Genomic DNA, 18,211 nt, shown 5'->3' on the forward strand with positions numbered 1-18,211 from the left:
TAGCAAGGCCATGAAATATTTACACGCTGTAGCTCTGTAAAGCCAGCCTGCTCTGCACCGAGTGTCAGTAAATTACAACCAAAGCATTGCTGTGCATTCTGAAATCCCACAGTATCAGGATCGCATTGCCCTATGCGCATCACAGCGAACTACATCAATAATAAATGTGTGTTTGTTTTATGCCAAGTGCTCTACTTAAGGTTAACCCTGAAGTGGTTCTTTTTGTGTGTCTGTCACAGATCAGCATCTTCATGACACATCTTTCAAATTATGGAAATGACCGCCTGGGACTCTATACGTTTGAGAGCCTGGTGAAATTTGTACAGTGTTGGACCAACCTTCGGCTGCAGACTCTGCCGCCCGTTCATTTGGCAAAGAAGTACTTTGATATTTTCCCCCAAGAGAAGAATCCATTGTGGCAGGTGAGTTGTGTATGTCCCTAGGGTGCGTCGATCCATAATCATGACATGCACTATTTGTTTATAGTCCTACTAGCTGGGTTTAAACATATTTATAAGAAACACGAATAGGTTAGGGAAAAAAATCACAACTAATGATACTCATTAAAGATTAGCTCCCTCATGCAATCCAAGTGAAACATGGAATCAAATGAAGTTAAGGGGTTAATTGTGTATAAAAACATCTTTTTACAGTTTGCAAAAAGATGATATATACTATAACAAAAGGAACTTCTATTGTATATACACATATCATAAAAACACAAATATATTTATCGCAATCTGGCCAGCGATTTTGTGGTGTTCTCAAAAATATGCAAATAGGGTATCTATCCGTATATTTGTTTTTATTAGATTGTTCTTTGTACTGCACATTGTATTGTTATGGTTCCAATATTTTAGTATTGCGGTGACCTCTCCCAAAGGTTATACTAATGCTGTGATATAAAAACGTGTTTGGTATGTGTTATACTAATGCTGTGATATAAAAATGTGTTTGGTATGTGTTATACTAATGCTGTTATATAGAAACGTGTTTGGTATGTGTTATACTAATGTTGTTATATAGAAACGTGTTTGGTATGTGTTATACTAATGCTGTTATATAGAAACGTGTTTGGTATGTGTTATACTAATGCTGTTATATAGAAACGTGTTTGGTATGTGTTATACTAATGCTGTGATATAGAAACGTGTTTGGTATGTGTTATACTAATGCTGTGATATAAAAATGTGTTTGGTATGTGTTATACTAATGCTGTGATATAGAAACGTGTTTGGTATGTGTTATACTAATGCTGTGATATAAAAACGTGTTTGGTATGTGTTATACTAATGCTGTGATATAGAAACGTGTTTGGTATGTGTTATACTAATGCTGTGATATAAAAACGTGTTTGGTATGTGTTATACTAATGCTGTGATATAGAAACGTGTTTGGTATGTGTTATACTAATGCTGTGATATAAAAACGTGTTTGGTATGTGTTATACTAATGCTGTGATATAAAAACGTGTTTGGTATGTGTTATACTAATGCTGTGATATAAAAACGTGTTTGGTATGTGTTATACTAATGCTGTGATATAGAAACGTGTTTGGTATGTGTTATACTAATGCTGTGATATAGAAACGTGTTTGGTATGTGTTATACTAATGCTGTGATATAGAAACGTGTTTGGTATGTGTTATACTAATGCTGTGATATAAAAACGTGTTTGGTATGTGTTATACTAATGCTGTGATATAAAAACGTGTTTGGTATGTGTTATACTAATGCTGTGATATAAAAATGTGTTTGGTATGTGTTATACTAATGCTGTGATATAGAAACGTGTTTGGTATGTGTTATACTAATGCTGTGATAGAAACGTGTTTGGTATGTGTTATACTAATGCTGTGATATAGAAACGTGTTTGGTATGTGGGCCAAGTTTGAGGATGTCTGTACAGTTAGGGGGTTAAAGGCTATAACTGAGAAACGCTGTTTTACAATAACTGCAGGGCAAACCGTAGGCTGAAGAACATATTATATGACACAGTCCGCATGAGTTATGTAAGCAGGTTTAGTTTATATACCCTGAAGCAAACAATATTCTGTATTAATGATTATTAAAGGGACAGTCTGCTCCAGAATTTGTATTGTTTAAAAAGATAGATAATCCCTTTATTTACCCATAAGGCTCTTTTGCTACTAGTAATGTGCACACAACAATGATTTTACCCCTTTGTCTGCCAATGAGACATACAGATTGTTAATTTAACCACCCTTGATTGTAAATAACAGTGATTTTACTTCCTCATTGTAGATGATTTTACTTCCCCATAGTTGCCAGTATTTATCCCTAGTAGCCACCAGAAACACACAGAACAGTTTTTAAGTTCAATAGACTACCAGTAATACATAGCAATGGTTTTGTTAACCCCTTGGCTGCCGGCCACATACAAGGCAGTGATTTTGTTAATCCATTTGCTGACATTAATGCAAAGAACTGTTCATGCACAACAATAGGTCCTTTAAACATTTAGCTGCCACTCAGGGCTTAAAAAATGGAAAGCTTAAAGGGATAGTGCACACCAATTTTCATATAACTGCATGTAATAGACACTACTATAAATAATAATATGCACAGATACTGATCTAAAAATCCAATATAGAACCTTTTAAAAACTTACTTAGAAGCTCCCAGTTTAGCAGTGCTGATGAGGTTAGGCTGGGACACCCAGTGAAAAGGGCTGGGAAAACAAGAGCAGGCACCCCCTCCCCCTTTCACTGTATATTAAAAGACAGATAACAGAAACAGAAGCCAGCAGGAGTCTGCACACGTGCGTACACCTGGCACTGTGGGGATTTGTTAGGAGTCTGAAAATCAGCACAATGTTATTTATAGATAAGCAAAACTATACATTGTTACAGAAACACTCATAGATGGGCTATATACATGGATCATCTACAAAACCGTTTTGCAAAGAAAAATCTAGTGTACAATGTCCCTTTAAGTAACCATTTTGTGTAGATTTTACTGGGAAGCCTGACATTCTAGTTCAATCCTGGTCACCTGGAAACACCGCTAGTGGTGTCAGCACATACACAGATATTACAGGACTGTGGTCCATAACCATCTGCTAACACTTAATGCCCCCCCATAGGTTCCGTTCCTTATCTCAGTGACCTCCGTACACCCCCTTATCTGTTGTCCTGACACATGGCGCAGGAATGTGTTAATGCCCCCCTATAGGTTCCGTTCCATATCTGTGACCTCCGTACACCCTTATCTGTTGTCCTGACACATGGCGCAGGAATGTGTTAATGCGAGGCAGATGCAGTCACATCTCTTATTATTGTACTTTACTTATAAAGCGCCAACATATTCTGCAGTGCTGCCCATGGGTGCAACTGATATAAGTAAAACAATGATACAGAACTTGCAAGAGATAAGACAACATTTTTAAAAATTCATGAGCAATTTAGGGCCCTATTCCCGTGGGATTTTACAATCTAGAAGATTATTTCACCACACTTGGCCTTTACCAACCAACCAACCAAGGGACTTATTCACTAAAACGCCTCTGTTTGTTGTTGTGAAACTTTAAACACATTTACTTATCACATGATCTTAACCCTATATCTGCCAGAGATGTCTAACATATTGTGAAGTAATGCAGTGCAGCTCTCTGTGGCAGCCAGGGGGTTAATAGCATTGTAACATTTCCTGTCTATAGTAAGCAGGCTGTGTACAAGGGTGCTGCTAAGGGATTTAGAGAGGTTGGGGTCTGTTAACCATATTATCCATTTTTGCTTCATCCTACGTCTGTCCCCTATCCCTACCAAGCCAATACAGTTCTCTGATCTGCTTCCTGCAGTACATTCCGCTAGCAGATCACTTCTTCACAGTTGAGACATTTAACTGCTACATGACATGCATCATCTTAAAGATACAGTCTACTCCAGAATTGTTGTTGTTTCAAAATAAAGATATTCCCTTTATTGACCATTCCCCAGTTGTCTAGCTGTGGAAAACTTGTCAAAATGCACTGAGGTAAGAGGCGGCCTTCAAGGGCTTAGAAATTAACATATGCCCCATACCTAGGTTTAGCTTCCAACAAAGAATACCAAGAGAACAAAGCAAATTTGATGAGAAAAGTACATTTGAAAGTTGTTTAAAATTACACACACTATCTGAATCATAAAAGTTTAGTTTTGACTAGACTGTCCCTTTAACAAAGCTAATTCTTCACAGATTATTTATTAAATAATCCAGTAAGGCACAACTTCTCTGCTGTTTTCCGTTTCCTCAGTAGTTTAAGTATTTAGTCACGTGAAGGTGCGTTTTTTATTTAAACCAAAGGCATCAGTTACTGGTGTTTTGCCCGGTGATTTGCAGTGACCTCACCTCTCTGCAGATGTCTCACTTACAGGACAATCTCAGCATCGGCTCAGTGCCAACAGATAACAATCGCTGTCATGTTAGTGCCACATCTCATATTTTAGCTTTACTAATTACAGTGATCTGTATCAGTCTGTGTATTTTTATTTTACATGGAACCTTCTGATGTAAGCGCTACAATTTGTTGCATATTACAGAATCCGTGCGACGACAAAAGACATAAGGACATTTGGTCAAAAGAGAAGACCTGTGATCGGCTACCAAAATTTCTTGTTGTTGGCCCCCAAAAGACTGGTATGTGTGGTTTTGTTTTTGCTATTTTACCATTGCAGTGGTTAAACACATAGTAAGAGTATTTTATTATTACACTATTGATAACATATAATTTATTAAAGATTTTTTTGTGCACTTCTATATCCCAAAATCTTTCTTTTATGATTCATATAGAGCATACATTTTTAAGCAACTTTCCAATATTTTTCTTTTTAATTTGCTTCATTCTTTTAGTATCCTTTGTTAAATAGTATACCTTGGTAGGCTTAGGAGCTAGCTGCTGATTGGTGACTGCTCATAAATTCCTGTTTTCATTGGCTTCTGTTTTCAGCTAGCTCCCAGTAGTGCTTTGCTGCTCCTTCAATAAAAGATACCAAGAGAATGAAACAAAATTGATAATAGAGTTGCACCTCTAATCTATCCAGTGCCGGAACTAAACAAATGGTGGGAAAATATTTTATCACAAATTTAATCTAACCACCTTTTTCTGGATTTACTCAGGTTTTGTTTTATGAGAATATTTCTTTAAGGAAACTCACAGGAAAGCGTAGTTGTAACTAATACTTTATTCTTGTTTTATTTCTTTAGATTGTAATGTTTCTAAAACTGTATAATTGCTTCTCTGTCATCTGCATATTCATGTCTTTCTGTCTGGCGTTCGCCCCTAGGCACCACCGCGCTGTACACCTTCCTCACCATGCACCCAGCCGTCACTAGCAACTTCCAGAGTCCTGTCACATTTGAGGAGATCCAGTTTTTCAATGGCCTGAACTACCACAAAGGCATTGACTGGTAAACGCCACAGGAAATGCATTTGATGTATCATTTAACCCCTTGGCTGCCTTAGAGGGTAGTAAGAATGGCATTGCAGCCCTCTGGTAACAAAGCAGTAAAGTTTGTTGCACAATTTATTTAATTGTATATCAGAAATAATGTGTAAACAATAACTGTATACTAAAGCAAATATAGGTAAATCATGATGTTAACCTGATTTGTGTTTCCTAATTTATATTACAAAGCTTCACTTATTTTATTTACATTGTTGTTGTTTTGGGTGTTGTTTTTTCTTTTGTTTTTGTTTTTTTTAATGACCAACCCATGATGTGAAAATAATGTCATCTTCTCGTCATAATCGCTGCTTTAGGGAAACCTCAAATGCAGGAAAGTATTAGTTAAGCATTTAAATGACCCCTCCGACACCAATATCAGAATATCTGTTTTGTGTTTCATAATCCAAAAGGCGTGCTCAGGTCTGAGTGACCGTACCTTTAAAGGTGACTAAAGTTTTAGGATTTAGATAAAGCAGTAATTTAAACAACAATATATTTCCATTATCAAAACGTGCATAATCTTTGTATATGCACTCTTTCTGAGGCTCCAGCCCTTACTGAGCATGTGCAAGAGTTCACAGTATATACGTAAATGCATTTTGTGATTAGCTGATGGCTGTCACATGAGCATAGATAGAGAACAATGAGCCTCTCTATACCTTTGCTGTTATAATAATATGAAATGTTCATGTTAACTTCACTGTTTGTGATACACAATAAAATATAGCGGAGCCTATATCAAGGTATATTCCACAATAATATGTACATGGTATATATTTAATGTTCTTGTTCAATCCACAAAGGAGAGGTAAAAAGCTATAAATCCCATATGCTTCATGTTAATCTTTCCCAGATCTCCAGCTGCTTAGACCTCTAGATCAGCTCAATCACAGAAAAAAAAAAAAAAATTTTATTCAGAAACAATTAAAAGTGCAGTCATGTGGATAAGCAAACCATTGAAACCTAAACATCTCATGGAATCTCTATAGTCTAACGCGTTTCGGATGGAAACCATAATCCTAGACAAAGTTTAACATAGGAGTGTCGCTCTAAACATATCCATGCTACTCTCAAGCAATTGGTCATTACATCAAGTTACTCAGCTGTATAATGTATACAATCCGTTCTTGTATATAGAAAGCCGCAAAGCATAGTTTATTCATTAATATAATAACATAGAGATGTAATAATAAAAGCTAGTATACCTAATGATGTACACATTGCACCCGTATTATTAGTGCTTGGCAATGTTCACATAAGTAGTGGTATACAATGCCAAGAAAACAAACGCACAAAACCAACTAGTACAAGAGGACGACGCTGTTCTGAGGAGCTCACAGTCTACAAGCTGAGACATTGCTTTAATGCTTTTTGTGGATTTGGTACAGAGCATTTCAGTGCTTTTGTTACACACATTTCCATCTGCTTGTTCCCACCAGGTACATGGATTTTTTCCCCATGCCATCCAACGCCAGCACAGATTTCATGTTTGAGAAAAGTGCCAATTACTTTGATGCCGAAGTGCTACCCAAACGAGCAGCTGCTCTCCTTCCTAGAGCAAAAATTATTGCCGTCTTGATCAGCCCTGCAGACCGAGCATATTCCTGGTACCAGGTAATCTTCTTGCCACCTCCCCAGAGTTCTCATGGAGAGTGAGAAATGATAGCTTCCTTGTCATCTAACTTCGTTGTAGCCTTTGAGGTCATGTTAATTTGCTTGTATTCCATACGGTGAAAAGGACGTAAAGGTTAATTGGTCAGTGCCTCTGTAGTATACACTGCGATTTTCTCATTTTAGCACCGGCTGTCATTATTAACCTTACTTGACAGTCTTTGTGGTTCTTTAGAAGATAATTATTGCTACTTATACTACAGCAGACATTAGATATAGTCCTTCTGAGGTTTTACTCTCATAGGGTTTATTGATTTTTACCTTTCACGTTTTGCTAAAAGCTGAGAAATATTAAATAGTCCTACGTTCTTGCCAAAAAATGCATTGAAAATGGAAGCACAGAGAGATCATTGAATAAATGATACAATCTGTTTAATGAAAAGCTCAAAACACAGTAACAAGGAAACAAGTTAATTCTGTACTGGATAAAAAGTATCTAATAAGAGCCACGACTGTCATATGATCCCTTGACTCTGACGTTTAAAGGGATATGAAACCCAAAAATGTTCTTTTGCGAATAAGGCAGAGCATAACAAATAGTTTCCAATTTACTTCTATTATCAAATTGACTTTGTTCCCATGATATTCTGTGTTGAAGAGATACCTAGGTAGTTGCCTGGATCACTACATGGCAGGAAATAGAGCTGCTATCTAGTGCTCTTGTAAATGGATAACATTCCCGCAAAACTGCTCCAGAAATGGGTCGGCGTTCTGACGATTTTTGCTAAACGTCAAATTCTGCTACCCTCTCAGTGGGCGTGCGCACGCTTACATCACTGCATTCCACATATGTTGTAAAGTATGTGAGGAATGTGGTGACGTGCGCTCAAAAATTTGATTGCTAGATATCAAATCTCAGCGATTTGCCTGCACATCCACGCCGCATGCACCCTCGATATGTAAATAAAATTAACTAAACAGTTTCTCCAACAGTAATTTGAGGTTATTCCTAAATTCATCAACTGTGATGATATATGGAGCAGCAAAAGTTTTGATTTTCAATGTCCTTTCAATTTATCTGCAGCAGATGAATTTATTATTGTAAGCTACAAACTAGCAATTTCACACCTTGTCTCTTCGCGGTTTGCTATATAGGCTGCTCTGTACATGTGTGATGTTTTCTATTTGTCTTATTTTTACACAGCACCAGCGAGCACACAAAGACCCAGTGGCTGTGAATCACACCTTTGCAGAGGTGGTTTCAGCTGGGCCACATGCACAACAGGATCTTCGGAACCTGCAGAACCGCTGTCTCATGCCTGGGTGGTACGCGGCACACTTGGAACGATGGCTGACATATTACCCTCCCAGTCAGGTGATTAAATATCTCCAGTTACATTCTAGTGACCTTTTTGTGTGCCAAGTAGGTTAAAAAGCTCAGTACGCTAATGTTTTATTAAATGTGACTTTACTCCTGACGTTACAAACTACACAGAGTGGAGCAGTATTTGTTTTATAAATGCAAACAAACTAGACTATTGCTATTGTCGGTGAGAAAATACATTTAAAGAGTTGTTTGCAAATCCTCTTTGTTGTAATATTAAACATACACAGCTGTGCGCACATCATTTGTCCTTTTTAAGGAGAGTACATTAAAGGTGGATCCGTAACCCTTTCAGTACAGTAAAATAAGTATCTGGCCATTAGAGCACACAGGAGGCTTAAAATCTGAAAGCCAAAGTGCATTTGAGAGAAATGGAGAAGACGATTTGCAGGGTGGTCTGTGCGCACAAATCCTGACGCCTATGCATCTGTTTAGCAAATGCTGAGATAACGTCTCTTTTTCTAGGTTCACATTGTGGACGGCCAGGAGCTAAGGAACAACCCTCCTGCGGCCATGGATGGGATCCAGAAGTTCTTGGGAGTGACGCCATATTTTAACTACACGCAAGCCCTCAAGTGAGTACCTAATGGGAGCTGGTGCAGGGTAATCTGGTACAGCCAGTGTTAAGGCGGAATCATTTATCTGGATGTCCCATATGTCTGGAGTCTTTAGTTACCCTTATCAGGGGTATTGCTACTAGAGGGCTGGGGGAGAAACCGGTTTAAGGAACACAGAGCAGTAGGTGTTAGGGTCTGTGTGCGGTGCAAGGGGATCAGTGGTTTTTCTGCATGCCCTGGTATTTTATAAGCGATATTAATATCTTAGAGGTGACGTATAATATAAAGGCAGAACAACTGGGTTCTTTTAAAGGGGTCATCTATATGGCAGTGCAGTGAGAAAGTGGGGGATTTTAAAGGGGCCATGTATAAGGGGGTGCAATTAAGAGAGACAGTTGAATCTGTGAGATCTGTCTGTGTCACAATAAATAAAGTAAGCCCATTTAGTGAGTAAGTAAAGATCCTCCTCAGCGTCTTGTAAGATGCATGTGCAGCGTGTCAGTGTGACACTCACAGATGTAATACAATGAATAAACTCTAGGTGGCGGTATGCAACGACATCACTGCGCATGCAGAACCTACTAATGTCATTACTGAGGCATTTCGCACATCATTAATGACTTCATATGGATGTTCACTTGGTCTTCTGTACCCTCTCACTGGGATTTTCTAGAAAAGACAAAGTAGGATTTTTGCTTCGGAGCAAGTGAAGCTGTTCATTTACTTTAAAGTTTACTTAAAAAATAAAAGTGGTGAAATAGAATCCGCACAGATAGTAAATGTATAAATCATATGTCCCAGCATATTATCATGATCTTAGAATCCCTCCTTGCTGCACAGTAAAATGCAGATCGGTTCATATCTGGCTACGTTACTATATATCTGGTCTCACACGTTATTGTAACAAAACGTGTTCATTCAGCGATATCCATGACTTCTTCAGTATGGTTTGTCTGCTGCTCTGACGTTTTCTGCAGCCATGTGTTTAAAAGGACAAAAAAAACATTTTTTTCTTTTACGATTCAGATAGAGCATACAATTTTATATCTCAAATATGCTTCATTCTCTTGGTGGTGTTTGTTGAAGAAGCAGCAATGCACTACTGGGAGCTAGCTGAACACATATGGTGAGCCAATGACAAGGGATATAAGGTAACCACAATCAGCCGCTGGCTCCCAGTAATGCATTGCTGCTCCTTAGCCTACCTAGTTATGTATTTCAGCAAAGGATACCAAGAGAACTAAGCAAATTAAATAATAGAAGTAACTTATAAATGTGTTTAAAATTGCATGTTCTTTCTAAATCGTGAACGAAATGTCCCTTTAAGTACCTTAAGGTGAGAAGCTGTGACCAATGGCCAGGACACGTGAATAGTGAAACGCAGTTATGTTGTTTGTCTGTTCCAATAACCTGCTCTTCTCATGCTTGCTGGAAATCTATAATAGGGACTCAGGCTGACAAAGACGTGCTAATTGCTAATTTCTAGCTCTTTAAAGGGACAGTCAAGTCCAAAAAAAACTTTTATGATTTAAATAGGGTATGCCATTTTAAACAACTTCCCAATTTACTTTTATCACCAATTTTGCTTTGTTCTCTGGTAATTCTTAGTTGCAAGCTAAACCTAGGAGGTTCATATGCTAATTTCTTAGACCTTGAAGACTGCCTCTAATCTGAATACATTTTGACCACTAGAGGGCATTAGTTCACATGTTTCATATAGATAACATTGAGCTCATGCATGTAAAGTGACCTAGGAGTGAGCACTGATTGGCTAAACTGCATGTCTGTCAAAAGAACTGAAATAAGGGGATAGTCAGCAGAGCCATAGATACAAGATAATCACAGAGGTAAAAAGTATATTATTATAAATGTGTTAGTTATGCAAAACTGGGGAATGGTAAATAAAGGGATTATCTATCTTTTTAAACAACAAAAATTCTGGCGTTGACTGTCCCTTTAATGGGATTCTCGTTAATACGCCGGTGTGAGAGCAAACTTACAAGATGCTTAAAGATGTCCCTTAAACCCCTGCACAAGTTTACAGAGCTGTTTATTCCTCTCTCCCTTGTAAACAATACACATTTATTCTAAAATGACTCTTACTATCTAATCCTATAGCAGCACGTGCACAAGTTTACAGAGCTGTTTATTCCTCTCTCCCTTGTAAACAATACACATTTATTCTAAAATGACTCTTACTATATAATCCTATAGCAGCACGTGCACAAGATTACAGAGCTGTTTATTCCTCTCTCCCTTGTAAACAATACACATTTATTCTGAAATGACTCTTACTATATAATCCAATAGCAGCACGTGCACAAGTTTACAGAGCTGTTAATTCTCCTCATCGTTGTAAACAATAAACCCTTATTCTAAAATCACTCTTACTATATAATCCTATAGCAGCACGTGCACAAGTTTCCGACCTCTTGCTTCTGCCTTGTGCACATTAACAATGTAAATCATGTATTAGATTATTGCCTCTTTGTGCTGCCTATCACTGACTTACTAGTGGCGCACGATTGGCCTAATTGCACTGCAGCCTGCGGATTTTGCTTATTTTCTGCATTTCATGTGTAAAATAGCAATTCTTGATCTCTTATTCGTAAGGTTTGATGAAGCGAAGGGATTCTGGTGTCCAGTGACAGATAGCGGAAAAACAAAATGTCTTGGAAAGAGCAAAGGCCGAAAGTATCCTGAAATGGAGCAGTCGGTGAGTAAGATGCCTGCAAAGTGATTGTATAAATCCCATGAGCGGGTTCTTAAAGGGGCGATGTGCTCTAATTAATTGCAGCACATTGTTTTTGAATCATTGACTAAAGACAACCACAAATATTATATATATATTGTTTATATTGAGAAGTACAAGGCCAGTGGTTAGGGATAATGTCAGAATGTGGTTTCTGATTGGCTGACCTGCTCTCTTCTGCAACTACAGAACACGGCTTTACCTATGGGTTTAACCTCTTTGTGGTGTTTAAAGGGACACTGAACCCAAACATTTTCTTTTGTGATTCAGATAGATTATGCAATTTTAAGCAACTTTCTAATTTACTCCTATTATCAAATTTTCTTCATTCTCTTGGTATCTTTATTTGAAATGCAAAAAAGTAAGTTTAGATGCCGGCCCATTTTTGGTGAACAACCTGGGTTGTTCTTGCTGATTGGTGGATAAATTCACCCACCAATAAACAAGTGCTTTCCATGCTTCTGAACCATAAAAATAGCTTAGATACCTTATTTTTCAAATAAAGAAAGCAAGAGAACAAAGAAAATGTAATAAAAGGAGTAAATTAGGAAGTTGCTTGAAATCGCTGCTCTAGCTGAATCATGAAAGACAACATTTGGGTTCCGTGTCCCTTTAAGCACATTGATGGTATCAGTAATGCATACAATTATTTTGTATTGGGGTTTTTATGACTTGCATCATTTTGGGAACCAGTGCTAGCATTGATTTAACCCTAAAACCGCACTCATTTTGTCTCCCGTACGTTATTGTAAAAGTGAGAGCCCAGCAAATGCCTAATTACTTTTTAACAGAAGACATAAAAGCGTCTGTTGTTTAACGCCCAAGCTGCTGAAGGGGTTTAGAGGGTTCTGGGACACCTGAAGAGAGATTTTTAGTTAATATAAAAGCAGATTTTATCCTCGTCTGCAAAAGTCAAATGTTTTTTTGTAAAGAGGTCATTAATGACAGCAGCTTACAGACATTTAATTCATTTTGTTTTTTCTTTTTTTGCATCTAAATGAGTTACGTTTTTTCTAACAGATGTTCTACAGTGAAAACGATTCTGTTAATTTCGACCAATAGTGCTATAGAAATGTTCCTTATTCAGTAAGAAGTCAGTTCCTAGGGATGAGATGTGCACAAATATGCATTTACCTGTTTCAGTATCACTTTAAACAGCTGTAATTTAAAGGCACAGTCTACACTTTAGTCATCTTAAAGTCTTACCTTAGGTTAAGCTGCAAATATTCTCCTGCACCCATTCTAAATCCTGCAGCAGTAAAAGTAATACAGGAATTTTTAAATGAATATTGTTTCAAGCCACTTTGAAATGGCTGCCAAGCTCCTCCCACTGATGACATCACAATCTGGGCTGCATCTATTCACTCTGCTAAATAGCATTGACAGTCTGTTGAATAAAACTAGTGAGCCCTTTCTGATTGGACACCACATATGCTGCCCAGATTGTGATGCCATCAGAGGGTGGAGCTTGGCAGCCATTTCATAGTGGCCAGAAACAATATTAATTTTAAAATAACTTTTTTACCATTCCTGCTGCATAATATAGAAAGGGTGCTGGAGACTATTTGCAGCTTAATCTAAGGTAAGACTTTAAGATGACTAAGGTGTAGACTGTCCCTTTAACCTGTTTAATTATTGCTTTTTCTTATGTATAATCATTTTTTGTGGCCAGTGTCTCTTTAAGGGATGCAAGCAAAAAAAAAAAAAAGTTAGTGGTTGCATATGATCATTTTATTTTATTTAAACTGAACTTATGGATTCATGAAATGTTCCTGAGGTTTCGCAGTAACAAAAAGAAATAGTTAAAGTGACATTGAAGTCACAGTTAAAGGGATATTAAACCCATAAATGTTGTTTTCTAATTTACACAGAGCGTCCAGTTTACTTCTATCTACATCATTAAAGTTTATTTTTGAGTCCCGTGCCCCTTTTAAGCATGATCTGCCTGACTTATTGGATGAATCTGCTGCAGATTTAAAAGATTTGTCTTATTCATATTTTCACAGTCCCGGAGTTTCCTTGCAGACTTCTATAGAGAAAACAACATTGAACTCTCCAAGTTGTTAAACCGACTGGGTCAGCCTCTTCCAACGTGGCTGCGAGAGGAGCTTCAAAATTCCAGTAGGAGCTGAACCTGGTCCATCAGGGTGTCCACTCATAGTTCATGTGAGGGTCACTCGGGAGAAGCGAGCAGACAACATCAAGACACTTCTGTTGCCTCCAATGTGCTCTGATTGACGAATCACTGCGAATATCCCTTGAAGGAGAATGACTGTTTGCTCCTACGAATCATTCAGTGATAACAATGGCATACGGCAACCTGAAATGGCTGGTTAGAGGGAGTTTGCCTCCATCTTGTACAAAAGTGTTAACCATTTGTCACTCAGCTTCCGTGACACAGACATGAAATCGCACAGTAGCGCCTCCTTCAGGCGGGAAATTAGGGGCATTGATAAATCCTGCTGAGAATAGGCGGCTGGAACAAACCTTTTCCTTTTTTCCAACTGTCTTGCCAGCCTAGTCATGGAGTAACTCTGCTCTACTCAGGCATTGACCTTTTTAAGGGCAGAGAAATCTGTATTTGCTGCAATTCAGCTTCCTCTGCCTGGAAAGGTCATTAATCAAGCTGGGGGGGGGGAGCGTTTTAAGTCCATTTCCGCACAAGATTCTGTTGTTCTCTTGCTTAGTTTACTTGAGCAGATATGGAAATGAAACTTCTATATCTGTTATTTAATGCAACCCCTGAGAGAACGACAGACCGTACCTGTAATGTGCAACCAGTGCAGGTTAACCCTATGTGGTTATCGCCCTAGCTGTTCAAGCTCCAAAGAGATCATCTCCCATCAAACAGGTCACTTTCGTGTTAAGCTACAACTGGCTGTGTGAAACGCACTTAAGTGTGTCCCTCTCCTAAGCAATATTTTTGTTATGTCACTTCCAGATTGTATTACAAGGTTTGCATGTAGCAATTAAGGTCATTTTGCTACAGATTGGGCCACCTCTTCTACATTAGAGTACAGTTAGGCAGCTGTGTATCTGAATAAGTGTTTATTTTAATAAGTGTTTATTGGGAAAATAACATCTTTATTAAATATCAGCCAGTTTGACTTCAGTTTAAAAGCAAATCACAGATTGTGAGTAGAAATTAAGCATTTTTCTTTGTATATAAATTATTCAGTAGAGAGCAGCGACTGGTCAGTACATTAAGGAGATGACTGCAAGGAAGCGGTCAGATGGGAATTCCATTACAGCACTTGAAGCTGGGGACATTCATGTAGAAAATAGCTTTATATTTGTACAGATACCTCCATGTGCGCAATATCTGTGGCGGTGCTATAATGCCAACCCTCGGTATGTCTGCGAGATGGAAGCAATATGGCTACAGCTACTATGTATATATCGTGTCACTTGCCGGCTGTAATTTACACTGGAGAGATAATTGCCGCTAATTATGTCTATAGGCACCCTACACAATTAAAGGGACGTAGTCAAAATTAAACGTCCATGATTCTGGTGGAGCGTGTTATTTTTTAAAAAATATATTAGGTTTACTCTTCAACAAAGGATACCAAGAGAACAAAGAGAAAAATTGATTGAAATAAACCTAGGTAGGCTCAGAATTATGCAAATCTTAAGCATTATACGGTAACCCCGTTTGTATAATGTTACAAGATACGTTACCATATAGTGCTTTAGATTTGCATGTTTCTGAGCCTACCTAGGTTTATTTCAGTATCAAATTGGATTTGTTTCTCTGTATCCTTTGTTGAATAAAGTGATTTTAATTTTTTTTTCTTCAAATTGCACACCCTAGTTCACTGTTGTTTAAACCCGTCATCGGGCCTCCCTGACAGGCCAGATTTTTAGGATCACCTGGGATGAGAACAGGTAAAATAACCATGTTTACTAATCTGTTTATTTCACCTGTGCTCTAGTTCAGATATCCTCAAAATCTGGCCTGTTAGGGGAGGTCTGAGGACAGGTTTGAAACAAGTGCTCTATCTGAATTATAGAAGTGTAATTTTTAACTTTCCATGCAGGGATGTGTCAATTTCACCCAATCAGGAAAAGTTAAGAGCTATGGATTCTACAGTACAGCGTCCACTGCAGCAGAGAAGCAAATGTACGTGTGCGAGGTTTAGGGCGACCACCTCACCACAATTCAATTTCACACTTTTTTTTTTTTTTTTTTATTCCAAACGGGTTTTAATTCTGTCATTCCACAGGGATCTTACTATGAGTTAAGCCGCCTTGTACGCAATATTTTGCTGTAACAGAATGTGAGAATCAGGGGAGATGTAAAGAAGCTTTTTAATTTAAGCTGTAGGTATTGTGTATTTTGTAAAATTGTCCATTTACTCTTGTATGTTAAAATGTAAATAGTATGCGATATAGTATTTTATGCCATGTACGTTTTTCAGGGGAGACTGTGCACATAGAAGATACAACCGACACTGCTGCACTGAACCCCTCATGTATTTTGTGTCATTCACATTGAATGATGATAATGGAGACATTTTTGGCTCTTGCGGCTGAACACAAGTGTCTAAATAAAAGCTAGTGGTAGAATTGTGTTGATTCTCTGTATTTTCTGCTCTGGTTTTTGAGTCTTACACACACAATAAGAGGTGCGGCCTTAAACATTTTACAGAGATTTCATGTTGTGTATAAACCTCTCTAAGGGACTTTATCATGTGAAATACTGTATACAATATCAGATCTTTCCATTTATCGCACAGAGCAGTCGAAAGGAAATAAAACATTGCAATATACACAGTTATTTGCCTGCTTTTGTTGTAAAATACCTCTATGTATGTTCCACTCTGTCACATGATACTTAAAGGGACAGTAAATGTTTAAAGTTCAGCATTTTATTTTTAAGCCCTGGTATAGTCTAATAATCATTCCTTTACTGCTCCTACACTACTAGGTTCTAGGTGCTGATTGGTGGCTGCATATATATACTAATTGTCATTGGCTCCCCCCCATGTGTTCAGTTAGAAACAAGAAGTGCACTGCTGTACTTCAACAAATGATACAAGAGAATGAAGCAAATTTAATATACGTAAACTGGAAAGTTGTTTAAAATTGTATGTTTGGGTTTCATGTCCCTTTTAAACCTGGGTACTCCCTAGATCCTACGGTTAGTGCAAGATCACAAATGCGCCCTGAAGTTAAAGGAAAAGTCAAGTCCAAAAAAACTTTCATGGTTCAGATAAAGCATGGAATTTTAAACAACTTCCCAATTTACTTTTACCACCAATTTTGCTTTGTTCTCTTGGTATTCTTAGTTGAAAGCTAAACCTAGGAGGTTCATGTGCTAATTTCTTAGACCTTGAAGGCCGCCTCTAATCTGAATGCATTTTGACCACTAGAGGGCATTAGTTCACATGTTTCATATGGATAACATTGTGCTCACGCATGTGAAGTTGCCTAGAAGTGAGCACTGATTAGCTAAAATGCAAATCTGTCAAAAGAACTGAAATAACAAAATTTATGCTTACCTGATAAATTTCTTTCTTTCCGGACATGGAGAGCCCACATCATCATTCCAACTACTAGTGGGATATTCAACTCCTGGCCAGCAGGAAGAGGCAAAGAGCACCCCAGCAAAGCTGTTAAAGTGAAGGTAAACTTTGATGAATGAAAGCCCGTTTTTTAACAATACTATTAAAAACAGTGGCACTTTCATTCATCAAAGTTTAGAAGAAGCTGGATTAGGCATTGCTGACGTGTGAAGAGAGGATTTCCGTGTGGGGGAAGCTGCTCTGGCTGTGCAAAGAAGAGAGGTAAGTTCTTAATCAAAACGGCTGCTTTTTAAACTTTGATGAATGAAAGTGCCCCTGTTTTTAATAATATTTTTAAAAAAACTGGCTTTCATTCATCAAAGTTTACCTTCACTTTAAGTGTAACTGCCTTACCCATAACCCCCAGTCATTCAGCCGAAGGAAATGGAAAAGGTGCCTGAGGTTTACGCAAAAAAAAAACTGCCAAATTAAAAAGGGTGGTGTCTTGGACTTTCCATGTCCGGAAAGAAAGAAATTTATCAGGTAAGCATACATTTTGTTTTCTTTCCTAAGACATGGAGAGTCCACAACGTCATTCCAATTACTAGTGCGAACCAATACCCAAGCTAGAGGACACGGAATGAACAGGGAGGGAGAAAAAAAGGCAGGACGACGTAAACAGAAGGCACCACCGCTTGTAGAACCTTTCTCCCAAAAGAAACCTCAGCTGAGGCAAAAGTATCAAATTTGTCGAAATTGGAAAAAGTATGCAGAGGACCATGTTGCCGCCTTGCAAATCTGTTCCACAGAAGCTCTTCATTTTGAAAGCCCAAGAAGAGGAGACAGCCCTAGTGGAATGAGCTGTAATTGTCTCAGGAGGCTGATGTCCAGCAGTCTCATAAGCCAAACGAATCAAACTTCTCAACCAGAGAGAGAAGTAGAAGTGGCCTTCTG

The 18,211-nt window shown here is 38.1% G+C and overlaps 1 protein-coding gene across 2 annotated transcripts in view; it reads left to right on the plus strand.

The window, feature by feature from the left end:
- The window catches only part of NDST2 (N-deacetylase and N-sulfotransferase 2), a 232,444-nt gene extending 215,922 nt beyond the window's left edge, over positions 1 to 16,522 (plus strand). For both annotated transcript variants that reach the window (XM_053691994.1, XM_053691995.1), the window contains exons 7-14: positions 240 to 422; positions 4,541 to 4,637; positions 5,285 to 5,408; positions 6,886 to 7,060; positions 8,262 to 8,432; positions 8,907 to 9,016; positions 11,612 to 11,714; positions 13,757 to 16,522. In XM_053691994.1, the coding sequence (XP_053547969.1) occupies positions 240 to 422; positions 4,541 to 4,637; positions 5,285 to 5,408; positions 6,886 to 7,060; positions 8,262 to 8,432; positions 8,907 to 9,016; positions 11,612 to 11,714; positions 13,757 to 13,882 (1,089 nt within the window). In that variant the 3' untranslated portion in view covers positions 13,883 to 16,522. The remainder of the gene's footprint in view (positions 1 to 239; positions 423 to 4,540; positions 4,638 to 5,284; positions 5,409 to 6,885; positions 7,061 to 8,261; positions 8,433 to 8,906; positions 9,017 to 11,611; positions 11,715 to 13,756) is intronic.
- Positions 16,523 to 18,211: the final 1,689 nt, after the last annotated feature.

The sequence above is a fragment of the Bombina bombina genome, chromosome 9, assembly GCF_027579735.1.
Source record: "Bombina bombina isolate aBomBom1 chromosome 9, aBomBom1.pri, whole genome shotgun sequence".
NCBI lineage: Eukaryota > Metazoa > Chordata > Amphibia > Anura > Bombinatoridae > Bombina > Bombina bombina.